General features: G+C 37.3%; 1 protein-coding gene across 3 annotated transcripts in view; it reads right to left on the reverse strand.

Annotated features, from left to right (window-relative positions):
- Positions 1 to 26,752, reverse strand: part of LRRC7 (leucine rich repeat containing 7) — a 478,825-nt gene that overhangs the window by 197,988 nt on the left and 254,085 nt on the right. For all 3 annotated transcript variants that reach the window (XM_070364524.1, XM_005898157.2, XM_070364529.1), the window contains one exon: positions 3,907 to 3,970. In XM_070364524.1, the coding sequence (XP_070220625.1) occupies positions 3,907 to 3,970 (64 nt within the window). The remainder of the gene's footprint in view (positions 1 to 3,906; positions 3,971 to 26,752) is intronic.

The following is a 26,752-nucleotide window of genomic DNA, read 5'->3' on the forward strand; positions in this document are numbered from 1 at the left end:
GAAGTTCTAGAATTATATTCCCATCCCCCTACCCTACCAAATTACTGAGTATTATCAAATAAAGTACCCCAGTACAAATGCAAAACAAAATGTTTAAGAGACCTACTTTGTGACAAGTGGGAATATTGGGAGTTCAAAAGTAAAAGATATTTTTGCTCAGATGATTTCTTAGACATCATACAGCAGAAGGTAAAATACATGTATTTAAATTTTACTTTTAGTAAGCTTAATTTCAAAAAATAAACATGTCTTATTCATCTTTGTTGATGCAAATATTTATAGTAAAACATTGATTCACAAAGTATCCATACAAAAGGATTGCAAAATGCTATACAGGACAGAATTGAAATTCATTTGAAACACACATTGTTTATTATAGATTCTCTCACATGAAATTCTCTCAAAAAGTCTATGAGATAGTTAGGTTTGATACCTTTATTTTATTGAAGAGGAAGCTGAGGATAGAGAGTAAGTTACAGACCTAAAGGTACCCAGCTAACCAGTGATGAAAGTTAAATCTCAGTCATCTGAATCCATTGTGCATGTTCTTTCAACTACTAGGCCAAGTTATATGTCATGGGCAGATCCTACCTTCTTAAAAACTAATTTTAAAAATAGTATAAACTAGTTTTGCTACTGTTATGCACTACCATTACCTCTCGCTCTACTTAAATTAATAAATGTTTCCCTTAAAAATACCAGAGGTGTGTTATACTAGGTACCAGGTCCTCTTGATATATTGTGTTGAGGCCACCTTGCCAGCTGCCCTATAACAAAGTTAGGTGCATCCAAAGCAGAGCAAGCTTGGCAGTGCAGTTTAACAGGCAAAAGGAAGCTCTGAAATTTTTTTTTTATTGGACCTTTTTCAGTTTGCACGTCATGTGGATTCTCGGAGCCTGTAGACTTGTTTAGGGCCACTAGCAGCATTGTCGGAGAAGGCAATGGCAACCCACTCCAGTACTTTTGCCTAGAAAATCCCATGGATGGAGGAGCCTGGTAGGCTGCAGTCCATGGGGTCGCTAGAGTCGGACACGACTGAGCGACTTCACTTTCACTTTTCACTTTCATGCATTGGGGAAGGAAATGGCAACCCACTCCAGTGTTCTTGCCTGGGATGGGAAGAACTGGTTGGCTGCCGTCTATTGGGTCACACAGAGTTGGACACGACTAAAGCGACGCAGCAGCAGCAGCATTGTAACTGGTGAGGGTTCCTTCACAACAGAATTCAGGGACAGACTGCCAAGCATGGTGCTGGAGGGAAGACAGGGTAGGGACTCATGCATGCACACGCAATGATAGCTGGGTGATTGCACCTTCAGCAAGAGGGAAATGGCCAATGCTACCAGGTGGGTACTGCCTGAGCCCAAAAGACTGACTCCAGGTTCAGAACTGCAGACTGGACATAGAAGGTAGTATCAGCTGCAGACATCATTCTCAGAGGCCAACATTTCTGAAAATCAGTCTGAGACCAGGGGGTCTTTTTCCCTCAAGTTAGAAAGACATGTACATTCCTTTGCACTCACCCAAATTCCATCTTAAAGAGACATGCAGAGAAAGGCAAGAGATGACAGAGCATTTCTCTGCAAGAAAGATGAACACAACCTAAAGGGACCATGCAACTCCTAAAATTAGATTAAACTTCTAATCACAAAGGAATAAAAGTCAGTTTTTAGCCTCAATAAACTGGATAAAGGCTGGAATAATGACCAAATCATTTATGGTCTAAGTTCAGTCCAGTTTAGTTCAGTTGCTCAGTTGTGTCCAATTCTTTGCAACCCCATAGACCACAGCATGCCAGGCCTCCCTATCCATAACCAACTCCTGGAGTTTACACAAACTCATGTCCATTGAGTTGGTGATGCCATCCAACCATCTCATCCTCTGTCACCCCCTTCTCTCACCTTCAATCTTTCCCAGCATCAGGGTCTTTTCAAATGAGTCAGCTCTTCGAATCAGGTGGCCAAAGTACTGGAGTTTCAGCTTCAACATCGGTCCTTCCAATGAACACACAGGACTGATCTCCTTTAGGATTGACTGGTTGGATCTCCTTGCAGTCCAAGGGACTCTCAAGAATCTTCTCCAACACCACAGTTCAAAAGCATCAATTCTTTGGTGCTCAGCTTTCTTTACAGTCCAACTCTCACATCCATACATGACCACTGGAAAAACCATAGCCTTGACAAGATGGACCTTTGTTGGCAAAGTAATGTCTATGCTTTTTAACATGCTGTCTAGGTTGGTCATAACTTTTCTTCCAAGGACTAAGAGTCTTTTAATTTCATGTCTGCAGTCACCATCTGCAGTGATTTTGGAGCCCCCCAAAATAAAATCTGTCACTCTTTCCATTGTTTTCCTATCTATTTGCCATGAAGTGATGGGATCGGATGCCATGATCTTCATTTTCTGAATGTTGAGCTTTAAGCCAACTTTTTCACTCTCCACTTTCACTTTCATCAAGAGGCTCTTTAGTTCTTTTTCACTTTCTGCCATAAGGGTGGTGTCATCTGCATATCTGAGGTTATTGATATTTCTCCCAGCAATCTCAATTCCAGCTTGTGCTTCATCGAGTCCAGTGTTTCACATGATGTCCTCTGCATGTGAGTTAAATAAGCAGGGTGACAACAGTACTCCTTTTCCTATTTGGAACCAGTCTGCTGTTCCATGTCCAGTTCTAACTGTTGCTTCCTGACCTGCATAGAGATTTCTCAGGAGGCAAGTCAGGTGGTCTGGTATTCCCATCTCTTTCAGAATTTTCCACAGTTTTTTGTGATCCACACAGTCAAAGGCTTTGGCATAGTCAATAAAGCAAAAGTAGATGTTTTTCTGGAATTCTCTTGCTTTTTCAATGATCCAACGGATGTTGGCAATTTGGTCTCTGGTTCCTCTGCCTTTTTAAAATCCAGCTCAAACATCTGGAATTTCATGGTTCACATACTGTTGAAGCCTGGCTTGGAGAATTTTGAGCATTACTTTGCTAGCATGTGAGATGAGTGCAATTGTGCAGTAGTTTGAACATTCTTTGGCATTGCCTTTCTTTGGGACTGGAATGAAAACTGACCTTTTCCAGACCTGTGGCCACTGCTGAGTCTTCCAGATTTGCTGGCATATTGAGCTTAGCACTTTTATAGCATCATCTTTTAGGATTTGAAATAGCTTGGATAGAGTTCCATCACCTCCACTAGCTTTGTTCGTAGGGATGCTTCCTAAGGCCCACTTAACTTCACATTCCAGGATGTCTGGAATCCAGGCCATGGAATCCAGGATGTCTTGAATCCAGGCCAGAAACTGGCTTGGGTAACCTTCCCCTTCTCCAGGGGATTTTCCCAATCCAGGGATCAAACCCTGGTCTCCCACATTACAGGTGGATTCTTTACCAGCTGAGCCACAAGGGAAGCCCAAGAATACTGGAATGGGTAGCCTATCCCTTCTGTAGTGGATCTTCCCAACGCAGGAATCGAACTGGGGTCTCCTGCATTGCAGGCAGATTCTTTAACAACTGAGCTATGAGGGAAGCCCTGTTCAACCACATAAAAGATATGTAAATCAGTGACCACTTTCAGCTTGTTTCTATAAAGTTATTATGGTAACATGGCAAATCAGGATTAAATGAGGCAACATATGTAACACACTGAACATGGTGTCTGCTACATAGCTCGTGCTCAAAACTGACAATTTGCATCTGCCTATCTATTTACCCTACCCTTTTAAAAAAAGTTAATCCTAATATTATTCAGTTACCTGTAGTTTACTATATAGCTAAACAATCACTTTAATTTCAGATTTTATTTTGTTTTTATATTTAGAAAACGTAAATGTGCACTTGATTTAATACCTGGGGTTACAAAGAGCAACAGAAATAATCTCCTGGTGATTTATTAGTCAAGTTTAGAAAATGTATTCACTCACCAGCTCACTGAATTCATTATTGCCTAGGTCAAGTCTTTCCAACTGGGCCAGTTTGTGCATTGACCTATAACAGATGGAGAAAAATATTGTGAGGCAGTGTATGACACATTGCTCCAAAAAACATTCCAGCCACCTTCTTGTCAGATTTATCTGGGTATATTATGTACAGATATGGGGGTATTTTTCAGGGAGAAGTAAATTTCAAATATACAGAAACATGTTCAAACTGTTACCTGAAAACCTTTAGTAGCTTACCATGTTTCCAAATGCCAGTCTGTGGATGGAGTACAAGCCTGACTGCTTAATGAAAGTCTGGGAAGCTTGTTAAATATCTGTACCAGTACAAGGTACTAGTTGAGGCTCTAACATCCATATTTTTAATAATCCACACAGGCTTGGGAACCAAAGGATAAACTCAGCTCTTCATGAAGCATTTTAAAATTCCACAGTATGGCCACAATTTCATCATCAATCTTGTCAATTTTTACTACCTTAAATGAATTTCTGTTATAGACCAACTTTTTTCTTTTCTATTCAGGTATAGTCGATTTAAAATATCATGTAAGTTTCAGATGGACAAGGTTGTTATTCACAATTTTTAAAGGTTATATTTCATTTATAGATATTATAAACTATATACCCGGTAGCTTATTTTATACATAGGAGCTTGTACTAAAATCCCCTACTCCTAACTTTTGTACTCATTATCTCCTAAGCATATTGGCTTGATGATGTTACAGCTTTGAATAACTGTAAACCTTGGGGGAGAGTTGGTCCCAAAGCTTAGAAGTACTCATGCGCATTACATACATAATCAGTATTTGTCAAGCCATTTTCAAGTATAACAAACAACAAAGGAAAAGGTAGTACCATTCTTCTGATTTTCAAACTTTTTATCTCCCCACTAACCAGAATGCTATCCTCAAGTCTTGACTATGTACAGAAACTCTGGAGGCATTGTTGGCTCAAATCTTAAAAAAATTTAGTTCCTTCATCTTTAAAGTCCATGTAGCCACTATCTTATAGGACTTTCATGAGCAGCAAATGAAATACTACTATAATTCAGACTCTTTCAGGCACTCAGAAATGCCAAAAAAAAAAAAAAAAAAAGTGTACTCTTTCTCTACTCATAAACTGCTTTTGAAAGATTATTATGTGCTAGAGAGTCTTCTGGGGTCTGGGGAATAGCACTGTGTGAAAAGAAAGAAAAATTACTCCTTGAAAGGACTGTACTTCCAGTGCAGATGATAATGACAATAAATAAAATGATTAAGTAAAATAAAATAATATACTAGAAGGTTGTAAGTGCTATGAAGAACAGTTAAGCAGAGGAGGAAGATGAGAAGAATTCTTATGACAGGATTGCATTTTCTAACAGGGTAATCAGGTCCCATGGACAAGAAATGTGAGTATAGTGTACTCATTCGACTGTACGCCTTTGTCCTTATGGTAAACACGTGTGGGTCTGGGGCCTATTTCCCTGTCTCCGCACAGGAATCTAACTGGTATGACTTCCCCTTACAAATGACTGGCCTGGAAGGCACGATCACAACCATAGGTCAGGGAGAAAATATCAGGACTTGGTTACAGTTTGGGTCACATTCTCCATCAGTTATGCTGACAATTTTATCATCACTTGTCTGAACGAAGTAACTTGCTGATAATTCAGACTCATTTGTAATGTTCACCTAGTTATCTGAAGTTCTAATGAGCAAGTTCTAATGAAATTGGTACTCAATTGTGTTAAATGATGTTTACCAACCTATGTTCATATTATATATGTAAAAGTGGTAGAAATGTGTAAAATATCCATGACTGTTACTTTTATCATTGTTACTTCTCCTGCCTATAACATTCTACCCATAAATCTTTCCAAAGCTGGCTCCTCTTCAACTCAGCTCATATGTTTCCTCCTCATATCCCCAAATTAAATCTCCCTTCGCATCTTCACTTTGTATATTGCCCTGTTTCATCTTCTTAACACTTACCGTAGAAAGTATTTAACATTTTTATTTTAATATTTATAACTGAAAATTAAAATACTTTTTGTTTACTTCCTAATTATTTCCCTCCTGATAGATTCAAGCTTCATGAGAGCAAGTAAATTGTCAGTCACACAAACAGCTTCTCAGTCAGTGTTTGTTTAGTGAAGATATTCATATGTGCATGAGTGAATAATTCTTTACCAGTGAGATGTTTGAATTCTAGAAATATTTACAAAGAAAAACCACTCAATTTTTACCAGGCATCTACAATTAATTAACAGTTGCTAAAGAGATATCCTAATAGGCCTGATTTAATGAATATTGTAATGAATATACATTAGCTTACTTACTAAGAATTATGCATAACGTTAAAGGCAGATAAAGCTGAAGTTCATCTGTCTTAGAATATCTATATCTTGTGTTAAGTTTACTCCTGACATTTCAACTAGTAGGTTTTAAAAATTCCAAATAATAAAAAATACTAAGTGAAATATGTAGGTGAGTTTTTCACTTTTTTTGATATCTCAAATACAGCAACAAAACTCTAAAAGGAAAGCAGTTTAGGACACAGAATCAATTCAGACAACCTGGGTTTAAATCCCAATTCTACCTCTCACTAGCTCTTTGACTTTAAACCAACAAGAATATCTTTGCTTCTGATCTGTAATATGGGAATGATAATAAGAATCCTTACATTATAGGGTTATTCTGATGATTAAAATAAGTTAATAAGTTAAAGCACATAAATAGTGCCTGACATATGGTAGGTGGTCTTTAAGAGTTAGGTATTGAAAAACTTAGGGAAGAATTTCAGAGTTGGAAATATTTTAAGAAATTATTGAGGTTAGAGTTTCCTGAAGTTTTCCTAAGGACTTATGTGTTGCATGATTTTTAAAAAATTCAGATGGCCAGTACATTTTGGCAAATCTTGCTTCAGTTTAGTTCAGTTCAGTTCAGTCACTCAGTTGTGTCCGACTCTTTGCGACCCCATAAATTGCAGCACGCCAGGCCTCCCTGTCCATCACCAACTCCTGGAGTGCACTCAGACTCACGTCCATCGAGTCAGTGATGCCATCCAGCCATCTCATCCTCTGGCGTCCCCTTCTCCTCCTGCCCCCAATCCCTCCCAGCATCAGAGTCTTTTCCAATGAGTCAACTTTTCTCATGAGGTGGCCAAAATTCTGGAGTTTCAGCTTTAGCATCAGTCCTTCCAAAGAATCTTGCTTAAAAAATGTCAAATAGGTTTCTTATCAGCAGGATTTCTCATAAAATATACAAATGCTTATTATGATTTTTTAACAGATTCATTTTGACTATTTCCCATATATATGATCAAAAACATTTCTCTTTTCTATAGGACATTTCTTAGACTAGGAGAACGCTTTAAATGATTTTTTGCAGGTGACGAAATTGTGTTCTTCTCCATTCTAGTCCATAAAATCGTAGACATATTCTTAGTGCATGAAAACACAAGCCTGTGTGTTTTCCTATCATGAATACAGGATTTAAATTTGATCACATCATCCTCATTTGTCTGCTTGAAACTCTGACCAATCAGGCTCTGCCTCTCAGCTCCCAATATTCACTTCAGGCTCTCCTTGCATTTATAACTATTTTAGACATGTTCCCTGGTTTGATTTTCACATTCTTTTTTAAAAGACCATGTTGATTTTTGCCATTTGGTGTTATGCACTGCAACCTCAGGAAAAAGGAATGTTCCCTTCTCTCTAGAGGAGATTTGGTGACTTGTTTAAGGTCACATGGAAAGTTAGTGTCAGGGCTGACACAGGATCTCTTTTTCCAGCAGTGGCTAGTCATCTAAATCTGGCCTGAATTATTTGGCTTGACCATTGTTTAAATATGAATGTTTTTAAGAAAAGGATATGCTCTAAAGCTGACTGTAGTCTATGCCAGGGGTCAACAAACGTTTTTCTATTTAGGGCTAGATAAGAAGTGTTTTATGTTCTGTGGGCCATATTGTCTCTGTCTCAATTACTCAATTATGCCATTGTAGTGCAATGCCATATATGACATGTTAACAAATGAAGATGATTGTTTTCCAATAAAGTTTTATTTATAAAAAAGGGATCACCAAATTTGGAACAGAAGCCATAATTTTCCAACTCCTGGTCTACATCAATCTAGATAGCTCCATGTGTTTAAGATATAAGCCTGGCCTGTAAGAAATATCTAAGTCTTCAAAACTTGATATAACAGATAAATTAAGGACTGGAAATATTTATCACTAGATAATTGCCACTAGATAACTATATTTGTATACTATTTGAAATTCTTATTCTTAGGGTACATGTTACTGGAATCTAGGGGCATTTGTTCTAAATAGTGTCATTTGGTTGCACTTATGAAAATTAAATCCTTACTAGAATGCTATTACTTTATAGCATTTATCCAATTGCAAATCTGGTAAAAGATTCCAGTTAGAGCAATTACGGGAAATAATGCAATATCTTGGTACATCTGTCACTTTGATAAAATTGTATAATCTGTGATTTGCTTTTTATCAGATTCAGAGGTTTTATCTATTTAAGTGTACAATTACTTCTGAAGCCACATTAAGTTGGCAGGATTTTTGTTTCTCCATAAATTCCCAGTGCAGTAACTTGGGTTTGCTGACTCTTGCAAGATTCTGCAAATTTTTGGCATGGGTTTATACATTCCAGCTTTTAACTTGTCTTTCAAATGTTCTCAGACACTCTCTAATTAGTGGCTATTCATGTCACAAGGATAGGAAAACTCCCCTCAGTTCCTACTGTCTGATGTTTCTCTCTCATTGGAACTTAGGGAAAGCATATACTATCTTTCCACTTTACTTAATCCATCTCCTGTGTTAAATGGACATTTGCATTTTATACTTTGGACATGCCAATTCTACCACACTATTGGGTCCTTCTCTTGTTCACAATCTTTCTTTAAATGAACATTATATTTTGAGATAAATCATTTCTTATGACGTATGTACTGAGGACAAGAAGGCCCAGGAATTGATATTCTTTCAAAATGCAACACTGGCATACCTCATTTATTTTGAAAAAATGTACATTCATTATCTTTAGACACCAGAAAAAATATAAAATTTAGTATCCAATAACATAATTTCTATGATAAAATATTTTCTATAAAAATTCTCCCTTAATGGCCTATACAGGAATAGAATCTTAAAAAAAGAATGGATGTATGCTTATGTATAACTGATTCACTATGCTGTATACCTGATAATACACAACATTGTAAATCAAACTATATTCCAATAAAAATTAAGACAATTCTTCCTTGATTATTGCTAAATCTTAAGGCAATGTTACAATTACAATACTTATGTACTCTCCATCATATCCATTCAATTTCCTCCTAAGAAGAGCAACAAAAAGCTAAACTGACTCCTTGGATATCCCAGAAGGACATGTAACCACACAAACCATCTATTATTTTGTTGAAGAATATTGAGAAGACTTAGTTTTTAATTCTAATTAAGCAATTTGCGAATGCTTCTAATTAAGATAGGTCTCCTTATAGTATTTAAATTATTAGAAAAATATTTAAAATATATAATTTATATCAAACTGTCACATATTTTCAGTGTGTCCTTGGGAAATATTTTTTCCTTTTAAATATTCAACATTTAAAAGTTTAAGCTGATTTCTTGATGTCATATTGAAAAATTTTTCTTTCCTATAACTACATTTCTCTAATTTAATGCATAGCATGAAAAAATATTCTGTATGAAGAAATAAACTCACAGGCAACTTCTGAAGATGACCTCTAGTTCATATAGTAAGATAAACTTCTCCAATGAAGTGTAAAATAGTACCTTGTAAATGGACACGACTGAGAGACTGAACTGAACTGAAACAGCAACCAGATATAAGACAATTTCTGCACTGCTCTAATTAGATTGAGGAGAAGGCTGAATTTCATTACTCTCTCTCTAGTCCTCTTGGGTTTATGACCAGAACCAATCATTCATTCACTATGAACATGAATTTTCCCACTGACCAAACATTTTTATGCATTCCTAACTCATGACAATGCAACAAAGAAAAAATTGTATAAGACTTTTTCAACTCTTTCTGGAGGGATGGTGACATATGAGCAGAAACTACAACAATTATCTCTGTGGATGACCACACTGGAGGAACTGAAGCTCCTAACTTGCACTGAAGCAGTCCAATCAAGAGGGAAATATAGTCAACTATGAAGATGTTCATCTGCGCTAGAATATGCTGCAAACTACACTGTCTGCTCATGAATAGGTTTCAAATGCTACTGAAAAAACAGTCAGGCAAAGCTATTTTAAAACTCCTATAGTTTTAAACTGAGCAGGGACCCTGTGTGTTTTATGAGACCCTTTTCACACACACACACACATGCACACACACACACACACACACACAGGCTCATTGTTTCAGGATCATTATTTCTATTATTTGAAAAAAAATATAACTTGCCACATTGGGTTTTCTATATATTCATGTACTTTTAGATAGATCTGGCCTTAGAGTGCTGATAACGCTGACTGATGTATAATACAGAGACACTCTGTGACTAAGATGTCATAGAATTTGAACTTTAGCAGATAAAACCCTTTGAAAATAATCTGCCAAGGTAGCCATGGCTGGTTTCCCAGACAACTGTCATTTCCTTTCTCTTTCTTCCTTGCCAGCGGTATCAGCCTGCATCAGAAACTGGAAATGCCAAAGAGTTACTAGGCAAACCTCCTCTGCAGCTAGGACATAGCATATGACTCAGTTCTGGTTACTAGAACAGAAAGAGGAGGAAAAGAGATTCTGAGGGAGATCCTAAGAAAAAATTTTCCCCTTGATTTAAAAAGAGGGAGAGAGGCATGTGAACTTTCCCCCGTCCCTCTTTCTTCTCTTTGTCTCATGTTTGAATGAAAATGTGAGGTCTGGAGTTGTGGCAGACACTATGAAACCATGAGGCAACAAACCCAAGGATGACAACCAACATGCTGGGAATAGTATATAGAAAAATTGAAAGCGCTTTTGGTAAAATCATTAAGCCACTGAAACCAACTCTAGAACTGCTTATCTCAAGGCTTTGTTATGGACAACAAGGTGCCTATTACTTAAAAAGCCACTTTTACTCAGAATTCTGTTTCTTACTTCCAAAAGCATATTTCTAAATACACTCCTTCTACCAAGCTATTAAGTACCTCTAAGAGTGTCACATGGCACATTGGTGGCAGATCTAAAGTTAAAATAAAGATCTTTTAAATCCTAGAAGTGTCTGATATCCCACTCATTTAAAAAAAAGTCCTGATTTATTAATTTGAGTTTTATGCAAAAGTATAAAAGAAATAAAAGAAATAGTCTTAGCACTTTTGTTCTTGATTAGAAAAGACATTTTTTGACAATACTAAGCTAGTGCAGAAATGAATATTTTACTACTTAAATTAAGTACAAAGGCGCTTTTGGGACTTTTAGAGATAATATTCATTTTTAATAATTTAAAAAGAAATAGAAAATATGTATAAAATTATTTGCAAAGCTTTTGAAGCTTCAATTGATTTTGTTTTTTTTTTCTTCCACTTTTATTGACCTATAATTGACATACAGTACTATACAAGTTTAAAGATGTCCAGCAAGACGATTTGACTTATATAATGAAATGATTACCACAATAGGTTTAGTGACCATCCATCATTTCATATAGATAACAAAAGAAGAAAAAAAATTTTTTTCCTGTGATGAGATCTCTTAGTATTTACTCTCTAAGTGACTTTCATATAGAATATACAGGAGCGTTAATTACATTATTCATGTTATACATCACACTCCTAGTACTTCAGTTCAGTTCAGTTCAGTCGCTCAGTCATGTCCGACTTTTGGCGACCCCATGAATTGCAGCACGCCAGGCCTCCCTGTCCATCACCAACTCCCGGAGTTCACTCAGACTCACGTCCATCGAGTCAGTGATGCCATCCAGCCATCTCATCCTCTGTGGTCCCCTTCTCCTCCTGCCCCCAAACCCTCCCAGCATCAGAGTCTTTTCCAATGAGTCAACTCTTCCCATGAGGTGGCCAAAGTACTGGAGTTTCAGCTTTAACATCATTCCTTCCAAAGAACACCCAGGACTGATCTCCTTCAGAATGGATTGGTTGGATCTCCTTGCAGTCCAAGGGACTCTCAAGAGTCTTCTCCAACACCACAGTTCAAAAGCATCAATTCTTCAGTGCTCAGCTTTCTTCACAGTCCAACTCTCAAATCCATACATGACCACAGGAAAAACCATAGCCTTGACTAGACGGACCTTTGTTGGCAAAGTAATATCTCTGCTTTTGAATATGCTATCTAGGTTGGTCATAACTTTCCTTCCAAGGAGTAAGCGTCTTTTAATTTCATGGCTGCAGTCACCATCTGCAGTGATTTTGGAGCCCAGAAAAATAAAGTCTGACACTGTTTCCACTATTTCCCCATCTATTTCCCATGAAGTGATGGGGCTGGATGCCATGATCTTCATTTTCTGAATGTTGAGCTTTAAGCCAATGTTTTCACCCTCCTCTTTCACTTTCATCAAGAAACTTTTAGTTCCTCTTCACTTTCTGCCATAAGGGTGGTGTCATCTGCATATCTGAGCTTATTGAAATTTCTCCTGGCAATCTTGATTCCAGCTTGTGCTTCTTCCAGCCCAGCGTTCCTCATGATGTACTCTGCATGTAAGTTAAATAAGCAGGGTGACAATATACAGCCTTGACGTATTCCTTTTCCTATTTGGAACCAGTCTATTGGTCCATGTCCAGTTCTAACTGGTGTTTCCTGACCTGCATATAGGTTTCTCAAGAGGCAGGTCAGGTGATCTGGTATTCCCATCTCTTTCAGAATTTTCCACAGTTTATTGTGATCCACACAGTCAAAGGCTTTGGCGTAGTCAATAAAGCAGAAATAGATGTTATTCTGGAACTCCCTTGCTTTTTTGATGATCCAGCAGATGTTGGCAATTTGGTCTCTGGTTCCTCTGCCTTTTCTAAAACCAGCTTGAACATCAGGAATTTCACGGCTCACGTATTGCTGAAGCCTGGCTTGGAGAATTTTGAGCATTACTTTACTAGCGTGTGAGATGAGTGCAATTGTGCAGTAGTTTGAGGATTCTTTGGCATTGCCTTTCTTTGGGATTGGAATGAAAGCTGACCTTTTCCAGTCCTGTGGCCACTGCTGAGTTTCCCAAATTTGCTGACATATTGAGTGCAGCACTTTCACAGCATCATCTTTCAGGATTTGAAATAGCTTGACTGGAATTCCATCAACTCCACTAGCTTTGTTCGTAGTGATGCTTTCTAAGGCCCACTTGACTTCACATTCCAGGGTGTCTGGCTCTAGGTGAGTGATCACACCATCGTGATTACCTTGGTCATGAAGATCTTTTTTGTACAGTTCTTCTGTGTATTCCTGTCACCTCTTCTTAATATCTACTGCTTTTGTTAGGTCCATACCATTTCTGTCCTTTATCGAGCCCATCTTTGCATGAAATGTTCCCTTGGTATCTCTAATTTCCTTGAGGAGATCTCTAGTCTTTCCCATTCTGTTGTTTTCCTCTATTTCTTTGCATTGGTCACTGAGGAAGGCTTTCTTATCTCTTCTTGCTATTCTTTAGAACTCTGCATTCAGATGCTTATATCTTTCCTTTTCTCCTTTGCTTTTCACTTCTCTTCTTTTCACAGCTATTTGTAAGGCCTCCTCAGACAGCCATTTTGCTTTTTTGCATTTCTTTTCCATGGGGATGGTCTTGATCCCTGTACTTATTTACCCTATAATTGGAAAATTTGTATCTTCAACCCCCTCCTTGCTTTCTTCCCTTTGGTAACCACAGATCTGATCTCTCTTTCTATGAGCTTGTTTGTTTGTTTGTTTGTATTTGAAGTATAATTGACCTACAACTGTATGTTAGTTCTTGGTGCACAACATAATGATCTGACATTTTTATACATTACAAATTGATCACCATGATAAGTCTAGTTACCGTCTGTCACCATATAAAGATATAACATACTTATTAACTATATTCCTCATGCTGTACATTTCATCCCTGTTATTTATTTTATAACTAGAAGTTTGTACTAACTTCCTTCATCCATTTCACTCATCCCCTTGATGCCTTTCCCTTCTGGCAACCATCTGATCTCTATGTGATCTCTCTGTTTTTTGTTTGTTTGATCCTGTGTTTTGGTTTTCAGATTCCATGTATATGTATGTATTTATGTATGTATGTATGTATTTTATCATAGAAATTATGTATGTATGTATCTTTCTCTGTCTGACTTATTTCATTGATTAATAACATAATACCTTCTAGGTCCAACAATGTTATAAGTAATTTATGTGTTTTCCTTCCTGAATTTGACTTATCAAAATTATAGTTTTTCATTTTGACAATTTCATTTTCATCAATTATTCTGTGTATTTTGGTATGATTTCTGATGTTTACAATTTCAACTTTTCAGAAACAATGACTGTAGGTCTATATATATACTGTTTCTTTACTTTTTATTACTTTATAGTTTCAGAAATAAGGTAAAGATAATATTTTTCAAATCTGTATACCTCTTCACTTTTATATTTGTTATATATTCACAATTTTTCCCTAAATTCAGCTTCTTCTTAAAATATTTGCCTCAGACTCAACTAGATTTTTTTCTTCTATGTATTTACTATGAGAGATTCTTCCCTTAATATTTGAATGCTAAAACCTACATTACTGGTATTTTTTATGGTGTTTATCAATACATAGAAATAACATCTGATTTTATTTAATAATTAGAATGATATATTCTTTCAGCTGTATATGATCACTTAAAATAGCCATTTAAAAACAAATTCACTTAGGATAACTTTTTGATTGGCCTTAAACAGGACTACGACAGAGGATGAGATGGTTGGATGGCATCACTGACTCAATGGACATGGGTTTCGTGGACTCTGGGAGCTGGTGATGGACAGGGAGGCCTGGCATCTTGCGGTTCATGGGGTCACAAAGAGTCAGACACAACTGAGCAACTGAACTGAACTGAACTGAAACAGGACTAATTTTTCCCTCATGGATATAATTTGGCATAGTCTATCATGTTAAAATATAACAATCAGCAGTCAGAAGTTGTGAAATAAAATATAATACAATATCTATAAGAAATAATGGACTGTATAAGAGAAACCAAATAGAACAATAGGTAACAAATAAACTACAGATGAGACCATTGTGAAATGTGCCTCATAATGAAGACTCATTTCAATCAAAGATCTGTTAAAGACACCAAATTCTAATACCACTATTTCTTATGGGTAATTATATAAACTGGAGCCTATTATAGGAGAAGGCAATGGCAACCCACTCCAGTACTCTTGCCTGGAAAATCCCATGGACGGAGGAGCCCGGTAGGCTGCAGTCCATGGGGTTGCACAGAGTCGGACACGACTGAAGCGACTTAGCAGCAGCAGCAGGAGCCTATTAGACAGAGTGAAGTAAGCCAGAAAGAAAACCACCAATACAGTATACTAACGCGCATATATGGAATTTAGAAAGATGGTAACAATAACCCTGTATATGAGACAGCAAAAGAGACACTGATGTATAGAACAGTCTTTTGGACTCTGTGGGAGAGGGAGAGGGTGGGATGATTTGGGAGAATGGCATTGAAACATGTATAATATCATATATGAAACGAGTCGCCAGTCCAGGTTTGATGCACGATACTGGATGCTTGGGGCTGCTGCACTGGGACAACCCAGAGGGATGGTACAGGGAGGGAGGAGGGTGGAGGGTTCAGGATGGGGAACACGTGTATACCTGTGGTGGATTCATGTTGATATATGGCAAAATCAATACAATATTGTAAAGTTAAAAAATAAAAATAAAAAGTCGTAAGTTTAAACAGTGTTTCTCAACGTACTGTCAAAAATTATATTTTTGAACCTGAATTTTACTGAGGAAAGATTCACTTTTTGTCAGTGTTACAAAACACTTAGCTAAGTGCCCAAAGAGAAAGAAAGGTCTGATACTTCATACATCATTGTCATTGTAGACAAAGTAACAGATTGATTATATCTCTTTTGTATTACCCTGAAACTTCACTTTACAAATTCCTTGTAAATTAAGCCTTTTAAATTTATTAAACAAACAATTATTTCATTAATGTAACAAACATCTATTGAGCACACATCAGACGCTAGGCTAAGGGCTAGGACTAACATGTCGTCACTGCCTTCAGGTACCTCACAACTTAGTGAAATGGACATAAAAACTTAAAATTAATAATAATAATGGATAATTGGAGGTTTTTCTTATGTGTTAAACAGTAATCCAAGGATTTATACAACAAACATAGTCCCTGCTCTGATGGAGTTTATATTCTAACAGAAAATTCAGAAGTTCAATGATTTTGAAATTAATGTGCTAATTTATTATGCCTGGGTCTCATGTTGCCCAGAAAATGTCAGTGTTGTGAGAACTTGTAATTCAGGAACTGACCCAGAGTTGGCTTCATATTGGATAATATTGGAATCAGGGCTAATGAGATGAAGAGTTCAGTGGACAGAGAAGGCAGAAAGGAAATTTCAAGCAAAGAAAAGGACACAAGCATCAGCATTCTCCAAGGTATTGAAATATTTGACACGTTTGGGAAATAGAGAAATGTTTTCTCAGTAAAACTCTTGGCAACAAGAAGGGACTCCAAGGAGATTTTTGTTTCCTTAACGTTAAAGCCTGAGGAAGACACAGAAAGTTCTTTCTCAAAGCAGTTCACTCATGGGGAAGACCGGTTCAGAGAATAACTCTCCTGTGAGGCCACAGTGGGTGATGTTCCCAGAGTCAAACTGGACCTTCACACTGTGAGTAGAGCTCACAGGTCTTGGGGATGGAGAACCATCAGTGCCAAAATAAGAAGATGGAGCCCACCACACTTTAAGAAAAGGAAAGATTGATTGTCCCAGTAAAGCTGCTAGAAAGAACTTGCCTCTAACGTCTCTATCTCCTATTTTGATAAATGCTACCAATACTTTCCTTGTAGTCTAAAACAGAAACTTGGAAGCTATTCCTAACTTTTCTTCCTCTGCTGCTAAGTCACTTCAGTCATGTCTGACTCTGTGCAATCCCATAGATGGCAGCCCACCAGGCTCCCCCATCCCTGGGATTCTCCAGGCAAGAACACTGGAGTGGGTTGCCATTGCCTTCTCCAATGCATGAAAGTGAAAAGTGAAAGTGAAGTCACTCAGTCGTGTCCGACTCTTCGCAACCCCATGGATTGCAGCCCACCAGGCTCCTCCACCCATGGGATTTTCCAGGCTATCACCCTCCAAATCAGTCAATTTCAAGCATCTGTTTATTCTACCTCTGTTATATGTCTTGAATATATGTTCTCTTTTCATCCTCTCTGCCTGACCCAGAAAAGGCTTCATATCAGATAACATGCTGACAAAGGTCTGTTCAATCAAAGCTATGTTTTTTCCCAGTATTCATGTACAGAAGTGAGAACTGGACCATAAAGAAGACTGAGTGTTAAAGAATTGATTCTTTTGAAGTGTGGTGCTGGAGAAGACTCTTGAGAGTCCCTTGGACTGGAGATTAAAGGAGATTAAAGCAGTCAATCCTGAAGGAAATCAACCCTGAATATTCATTGGAAGGACTGATACTGAAGCTGAAGCTCCAATCTTCTACCACTTGATGTGAAGAGCTGATTCATTGGGCAAGATCCTGATGCTGGGAAAGACTGAAGGCAAAAGGAGAAGAGGGTGGCAGAGGATGAGATGGTTAGATAGCATCACTGACCCAATGGACATGAATTTGAACAAACTTTGGGAGATAAGGAGGACAGAGGAACTTGGCATACTGCAGTTCACGGGGTCACAAAGAGTTGGACATGACTTAGTGGCTGAACAATAACAACATCAGAGATGATATTAGAATTAGGGTTTAAAAGATGAAGAATCCCTTAGCTGCTTTCGCTTGTTAGTTTACTTACTTCTTGGTTTAGCCCCTCTTACTTCATGGGCTCTGGTGACCCAGGACTTTGTAACAGCCTCTTTGCCAGTTGCCTACCTTCAGCTTTCAGCTTCATCTAATCCATATTTATCACTGTCAAAGAGTAATCCCTCAATTCATGTCATTTCTGGGCACAGAAACCAAATTATTTCAGGAAAAGGTCCAAATTCCTCAACATTGTACTCAAGGAAATTATAATTTAATACTAGTCTATCTTTCTGGTTTTACTACCTATAATCCCCCTATAGATATTATTGTCTACAGCCATTTATAGTATCCTAAATTAGCTACATTCTCTAATGGGAACCATTCTCTGGTAGATTTAGCTTGGGAGGTCATGAGACTAAATTGAGCCCCTTTAGATATGTATCAGATATATTTTATTTTATTTTTTAACTTTACAATATTGTATTGGTTTTGTGGATCAATATGAATTGCATTTTTAGTGAAAATATTGTTATGGTTTTGCTTCTTGAAAAGTATTATGTTATCAGAGGACTATTATAAGAAAAACTGTCATAAATTTTGTAGATCAGAAAAAAAAATCCACCAAACCATTTTAGTTTGTATGCAACCAATATGAAGTCTCTCATGAGAAGCTGAGCAATAGAAAATAATATTTTAAAATCTATGTAAGAGATGTGATATATAACATGATGACTATGGGGAACACTGCTGTATGATATGTACGAAAGTAGTTGAGAAGAAATCCTAAGAGTTCTTGTCATAAGGAAACAAATTTCTTCTTTTTTTACTTTTTATTTTTATGCCTCTAAATGAGATGGTAGATGCTAACCAAACTTACTGGAGAAATAATTTCAGTATATACATATATACGTATATATGTTGTTTTTCATGCCCTCAATCTTTCCCAGCATCAGGGTCTTTTTTCCAATATGTCGGCTCTTCACATCAGATGGCCAAAGTATTGGAGCTTCAGCTTCAGCATCAGTCCTTGCAATGAATATTCAGGGTTGACTTCCTTTAGGATTGACTGGTTTGATCACCTTGCTCTCCAAGGGACTATCAAGAGTCTCCTCCAGCACCACTATTCAAAAGCATTAATGCTTCGGTGCTCAGCCTTCCTTATGGTCCAACACTCACACCCATACCTGACTACTGGAAAAGCTATAGCTTTGACTATGAGGGTCCTCTTGTGGAACAGAATTGACCAGTATCTTGGTCTTCCAACTTTATAACTATGAGAAATAAATTCCTATTGCTCAAATCATTCAGTCACAGCAACCTGAGCTAACTAATAATATTTGGAAATTACAGGCTTGGTAATTTTTTAAATTGGATGCCCAACATCTGGCATTTTGGTAATTTCCACTTTAGGAATCTTGGTAGGAGGCAAAGCTTACCTACTGAGAAAGGAACAGCAGGCTTGACAGCTGACAGCTGGTAGCTAGCCTGGCTTCTACCACCAAACCATGAGATTTCCCTGCTGATCATAAGCAATTTCACAAAATTATCAGTTGAGGACTCTTCAGACAATGATACAATAAAACAGAAATAAGTCAACTACAAAATCAGACCTGAATAGAGACCAAAGCAGACCTCATGCTTCTATTACTATGAGGTGTTACTACCTCTCCCATGACAACTCCAATTCCTTTCTATTCTCCTGGTCTCATGGGTTAAAAAATGCCCAAATCTCCAATAACCGAATGTCCCACTTTCAGAGAATACCTGATCCAGAAAAGACAAACATGTACTCAAACCTTCTCCAAAATCCCCTAGAAGTCTTTCCTAACTCCCTCTTACTGAGCTACTCCATGGTTCTCCATGGTATGCAGCTTCCCATGCTGCAGCAATTAATAAACCTAATGTTGATGAGTAAGTGTACATAGTGGTTTTTGGCTGTTGGGGATCAACATCCCTTTTAGAAGCCAGGTATCTTGTTTTCAGGTTTCTCTGGCTGGCATTAGTGAATTGGGTACAGGGGCTTTACATCAGACACATGCTTCCTTCTTGCCACAGAAGCTAACTGTGGAGAATTCTTTATGGCTTAAGCAGCAACAGTGGCAAAAGTAACACTGCAGGGCGATGGTTCAATATTGGTGGTCAGAACCCAGCGCTGGCAGGGTGCCGGTACAAGCAGTGGCATTCAGCATTCAGTGGTGGCAATAATGGTATTACACCACACTGTTCTTTTCAAAATTGCTTTTGCCTTTTTCCTAAGTTTCACTTGTTATATAGTCTGTTCTTTAATTTATCCAGTGTCCTATAATTAAAGTCTTTTTCAGCTTAAATCACACAGAGTGGGCTTCCCTGATGGCTTGCAGTAAAGAATCTGCCCGCCAATTCAGGAGACACAGGTTTGATTCCTGGTTGGGAAAGATCCCATATTCCACAGAGCAAACTAAGCCTGTGTGCTACAACTAGTGAGCCTGTGCTCTATAGACTGGGGGACACAACTACTGAAGCCCATGCTTTGCAACAAGAGAAGCTGTTGCAATGAGAAGCCTGCACACTGTAGCTAGAGAGTAGCCCCTGCTAGCAGAAACTGGAGAAAAAGCCCTGCATGATAACAAAGACCCAGCACAGCCAAAAATAAATAAATAAATACAATTTTAAAATCATACAAAGTTGGTTAAGAATCTGTTGATACTGGAACAATATTCTACATAGTATCCCCCTATGCAAACTCAAACATTTGATGACTAAAATATAACTATCTAATCACAGATGCTCCTAAGTTCCAGGTCTAAAATTTTTTTTTTTTTATTTTTTGCTGAACACTTTGGCTACATCATTTGCACTTCCAATTTATCAGGTTGAAAACAAAGTTAGTTATCTTCCCAGACCTCCTCTATTTCTTGAGTATGAGTTGATACTACGTAAATCAGAAACCCCTAACTAATTAGTCAGAAGTCCTATGGATTCTACTCTCTCTGAAACCTGTTTCTTCTCATGTCTATATTCACCATCATAGCGCTAGTTCAAATCATTGTTTGTCCCATGAATTACTTCCTTGGGATTGTCAACTGGTTATTGTGTCCTCTATAACAATCTGCATTTAGAAGCTGCAGATGTCTTTTAAAAATGCAAAAATTATAATGATTTCAAATAAAACTTTTCTTTTGGCTTCCCTTGCCAGAACAAAGTTGCTTCCAGAATAAAAATTCACATGATACTGGCATGTTCAGAAATGCTCAGAGTTACTATTTCCAGGATATGTTCAATTGTGCTTCATGGAATGTGTAATGATGTCTAATAGTGACTCTTTTTAGTCTCTGTTCTAAACAGGAAGTGATTCTGCTAAAGAAGTTTTTAGAAACCTTTGCCAACCCTGTAAGCACCAAAGCATCACAGTATAAATTGATCCTATGAAGCATTTATTTGTTGATTTAATATTTATTAAGCATCTACTATGTATTAGGACTTATTCTACGATATAAGAATGTAGATAAAAGAAAACAGATAAAGTCTCTGCCCTATGGACCTACCATTTTAGTGGGAGAGATGTATGAGAAGGAAATAAACATAAGTATACAATACAGCTGGCATCCCGGGCTGTGCTAGTGGTAAAGAATCTGCCTGACAATGCAGGAGACCTAAGAGACATGGGTTTGATCCCTGGGTCATGAAGATCCCTTGGAGTATGGCATGGCAACCCACTCCAGTATTCTTGCCCGAGAATCACCATGGACAGAGGAGCCTGGAGGGCTACAGTCCATAGGGTCGCAGAGTCGACATGACTGAAGGGACTTAACACACATGCATACAACATACATGTGGTGAGAGTGCTATGAAGAAAGTAAAGCATTGTGAGAATGACTGAGAGTATTTGGAGAGCTGCTATTTCATATAAAATAGTCAGAGAAAGCCACTGTGTAAAGCTAACATTTTATCAAAGTTCTGAAAGACATAAAGAAATGTAGTGACATAATGTGGTAGATATATAAACACAGAATACTATACTGGATAAATCATGATTTCTGTCTTTAAGACTGTCCAGGATCAAATTTGAGCTCTGTCATTTATAAGACTTGTAACTTAGGGCAAGATATTTAGTATCTCTGTGTCTCAGTTTTCCCATAAAATTGGAACTATATGAGTATCTATATTATTGGGTTGTACCTCTTAAATAAGTTGATAGATGTAAAGTGCTGAAAGCACATGGTAAACACTCAATGACAGAAGTTACTATTTGTTTGAAAAATGTATGCTAAAACAAATGATTGAGGTTATGAAGAAAAAATATCACACAAAACAATCCATAATTTATAAACATAATTATATCCATATTTATAGACATAAAATATTGGGGGAAGCCAAACCTTCAGTAGAAACCAAATAAGGTGAGCAGACGCATAGGAAACCACAAAAAAAATTTCATATCATTCATCCAGAAGTGAAGTGAAGTGAAGTGAAGTTGCTCAGTCATGTCTGACTCTTTGCGACCCCATGGACTGTAGCCTACCATGCTCCTCCGTCCGTGGGATTCTCCAGGCAAAAATACTAGAGTGGGTTGCCATTTCCTTCTCCAGGATTGAGATCTTCCCAACCCAGGGATTGAACTTGGGTCTCCTGCACTGCAGGCAGAAGCTTTACCATCTGAGCCACCAGGGAAGCTCATTCATCCAAGTATTCATCAAGTACTTACTACTTTTCAAGCACCATGCCAGATAATGGACATGGAGGTAAGAAAGTTAGACATTATCTCTTCTTTTATAGAAATTTTATAGTATAACAAGAAGACGTACAGTAAAATAGAGTAATCACAGTAAAAGGTATAAATGTAATGGTATAGGACATCCAGAGAGGATACTACAGGAATATATAACCAGAATAGTGCAATAAAAAGTATACATGCCAGATAACATATAGAAAATCATCTAGACAGAACCAAACCATTTCATTACCTCACTTTTATTTTAACTGCTAATCACAGTGTAAGATACCTATAAAAGAGTACATATCAGAAGTATAGTGAATTTTCATATACTGAACTGACTCTCACATAATCAATATCAAGATGAAGAAATAAAATGCTTTCAGAGTCCAAAAGCAGCAGTCTCCTTCATGCACCCTTTTAGTCATTAACTTACCTCCCAAAAGATAACCACTATTATAATTTCTGATAAATCTTGAGACAAGACTAGCTTTGCCTCATGTTGTAGCCTACATGAATTAAAACAAAAATATTTCTTGTTCCTGACTTCTTTTATTTGACAGTCATACAGAGACTTGTACCTGACTATTCATAGTAGCCTACTTGTAGCAAAAGCAGCCTGCTTAGAGCAAAAATTGGGAGAAAACTTTCAACTCAAATATCCACCAAGAGGTGAAGATAAAGAAATTGTGCTATATTTATACAATGTATACTTTCAGCAACAAAATTTGATAACCATTAAAATGTAGACAAATAAAACATTAATGATTAGTGATTCAAGAAGTCAGACCAAACAAGACAATATATTCTAAGATCACATTTTCATAAAATTCTGGAAAATTCAAATAAATCTGTAGTGATAGAAAGCAGAAGAGTATTTGCCTGGGTGGGGAGTGGGTAAGCAGTGTCATGAGGAAAGTTTTTTTTTGATGATGGACATGATCATTATCTTGACTGTGGTGATGATTTTGTTGGTGTATATATGTCTCAAAATTAATCGAATTGTTACTTTCAATATGTGCAGTTAGATATCAATTATACTTAAATAAGGGCTTCCCAGGTGCTCCCAGGTGCAGTGATAAAAAAAAAATCTGCCTGCCAATGCAGGAAGTACAAGAGATGCAGTTTCGATTCCCTTCATAGGGAAGATCCCCTCGAGTAGGAAATGGCAACCCAATCCAGTATTCTTGCCTGGAGAATTCCATGGACAGAGGAGCCTGGCAGGCTACAGTCCATGGGGTTACAGAGTTTGATGTGACTAAGCACACATACCACACGCACACACACAAAAATACTTAAAGCTGTTTTTATTTATTTTTTAAGATTTGGATACTTTGCTAACAAATGTAAAGCTTTCCTGAACTCAATATGTATTTAAACCTACAAAAATATTATCAGATACCCTCAGAACTTCAATCCAGTTTGAGGGGACTCTACCTTGCTGAGCCATGGTAATTAAGAACAAGGGTTCTGAGTCAGGCTGCAAGGGTTAGAACCCTTCCTCCTCACCTTACCAACTTTGTGACATTGGGTAAGTGATTTCTTTATGTGCTCTTACTTATAAAATAAGGATAGTACTAATATTTACTTCAGAGAATTAATATGAAGACAGTATGAGTTAATATAGGTGAACTCAATAAACATAAGCAATTATAAAATTTTTTTTTCTTTTTTTAATTTTATTTTTAAACTTTACACTATTGTATTGGTTTTGCCATATATCAACATGAATCTGCCACAGGTATACATGTGTTCCCCATCCTGGACCCTCCTCCCTCCTCCCTCCCCATACCATCCCTCTGGGTTGTCGCAGTGCACCAGCCCCAAGCATCCAGTATCGTGCATCAAACCTGGACTGGCGACTCATTCCATATATGATATTATACATATTTCAATGCCATTCTCCCAAATCATCCCACCCTTCCCCTCTCCCAGAGTCCAAAAGACTGTTCTATACATCTCTGTCTCTTTCGCTGTCTCGTATACAGGGTATTGTTATCATCTTTCTAAATTCCATATATATGCGTTAGTATACTGTATTGGTGGTTTTCTTTCTGGCTTACTTCACTCTGTATAATAGGTTCCAGTTTCATCCACCTCATTAGAACTGATTCAAATGTATTCTTTTTAATGGCTGAGTAATGCTCCATTGTGTATATGTACCACTGCTTTCTTATCCATTCATCTGCTGATGGACATCTAGGTTGCGTCCTGGCTATTATACAGTGCTGCGATGAACATTGGGGTACACATGTCTCTTTCAATTCTGGTTTCCTCAGTGTGTATGCCCAGCAGTGGGATTGCTGGATCATAAGGCAATTCTATTTCCAGTTTTTTAAGGAATCTCCACACTGTTCTCCATAGTGGCTGTACTAGTTTGCATTCCCACCAACAGTGTAAGAGGGTTCCCTTTTCTCCACATCCTCTCCAGCATTTATTGCTTGTAGACTTTTGGATCGCAGCCATTCTGACTGGCGTGAAATGGTACCTCATAGTGGTTTTGATTTGCATTTCTCTGATAATGAGTGATGTTGAGCATCTTTTCATGTGTTTGTTAGCCATCTGTATGTCTTCTTTGGAGAAATGTCTATTTAGTTCTTTGGCCCATTTTTTGATTGGGTCATTTATTTTTCTGGAGTTGAGCTGTAGGAGTTGCTTGTATATTTTTGAGATTAGTTGTTTGTCAGTTGCTTCATTTGCTATTATTTTCTCCCATTCTGAAGGCTGTCTTTTCACCTTGCTTATAGTTTCCTTTGTTGTGCAGAAGCTTTTAAGTTTAATTAGGTCCCATTTGTTTATTTTTGCTTTTATTTCCAATATTATGGGAGGTGGGTCATAGAGGATCCTGCTGTGATGTATGTCGGAGAGTGTTTTGCCTATGTTCTCCTCTAGGAGTTTTATAGTTTCTGGTCTTAGGTTTAGATCTTTAATCCATTTTGAGTTTATTTTTGTGTATGGTGTTAGAAAGTGCTCTAGTTTCATTCTTTTACAAGTGGTTGATGAGTTTTCCCAGCACCACTTGTTAAAGAGATTGTCTTTAATCCATTGTATATTCTTGCCTCCTTTGTCAAAGATAAGGTGTCCATATGTGCATGCATTTATCTCTGGGCTTTCTTAAAATTTTTATACTTATAAATTTTATATAGTTATAAAATAAGGATGGTACTAATACTTCAGAGAATTAATGTGATGATCGTATGAGTTAATATAGGTGAACTCAATAAATACTAGCAATTATACTACTTATGAGTTAAATTCTTGTGCCTATATTAGGTAAAATTAAATGTCCAGTATTCCTTGAAAAATTGACTGAATCAAACATATTTTGCTTCCCTGGTGGCTCAGAGGTTAAAGCGTCCACATGCAATGCGGCAGACCTGGGTTCGATGCCTGGGTCTGGAAGATTCCCCAGAGAAGGAAATGGCAACCCACTCCAGTATTCTTGCCTGGAGAATCCCAAGGACGGAGGAGCCTGGTGAACTATAGTCCATGGGGTCTCAAAGAGTTGGACACGACTGAGCGACTTCACCTTCACTTTCTATGCTGGCATACAAAACCTTATTTGAATAGGCTCTACTCTACTTTTCAAACCATATGTTTTGCTATGCACAAGTCAATACATCCAACACAAATGAATCTCCCAGTATTTTGCATAATTTATCCATTTTCTCAGCTTTAGCACATGGGTTTCCTTGGCTAGAATACCTTTTCTACAGAACCAAAAGCTCAATAAAAGCAATCAATATATCTTTGAAATTCTCAACACATAGTACAGTACTCAATACATTATGCTGGGCAAGTTTTCCTTGATTCTAATTTTCATTCTCTTACTGAGTTTTCTGTCACTAGTATTAAATACATTTACTTCTTGTTCCTTAAGCATGGTATTAATGGAACATACCCTTTTGCTCTTCTGTTAGCATTACCAAAGGACAAAATTAGGATGATAGTTTATAGATTGTCATCTCAATGTATCCACATTTATTGCTGCTTTTTAATCCTCCTTATTTCCAAGTCTTTTTTTTTTTTTAACAATTATAGATATCCAAACCTATTGATCTAGAGAAGACTGATGAGAATTACATTCTTTTGCTTTTCCTAAAAATTTTCCAGTTTCTATTTGTTTTCCTAAAGAGTAAATTGTATATCAATTATGTATATCACAGAAATAAGTTTGATTTCAAGCATGATAAATGTAACATTAAAACGTAAATTTAGAAATATCTTAAAGTAA

The sequence above is a fragment of the Bos mutus genome, chromosome 3, assembly GCF_027580195.1.
Source record: "Bos mutus isolate GX-2022 chromosome 3, NWIPB_WYAK_1.1, whole genome shotgun sequence".
Lineage (NCBI taxonomy): Eukaryota > Metazoa > Chordata > Mammalia > Artiodactyla > Bovidae > Bos > Bos mutus.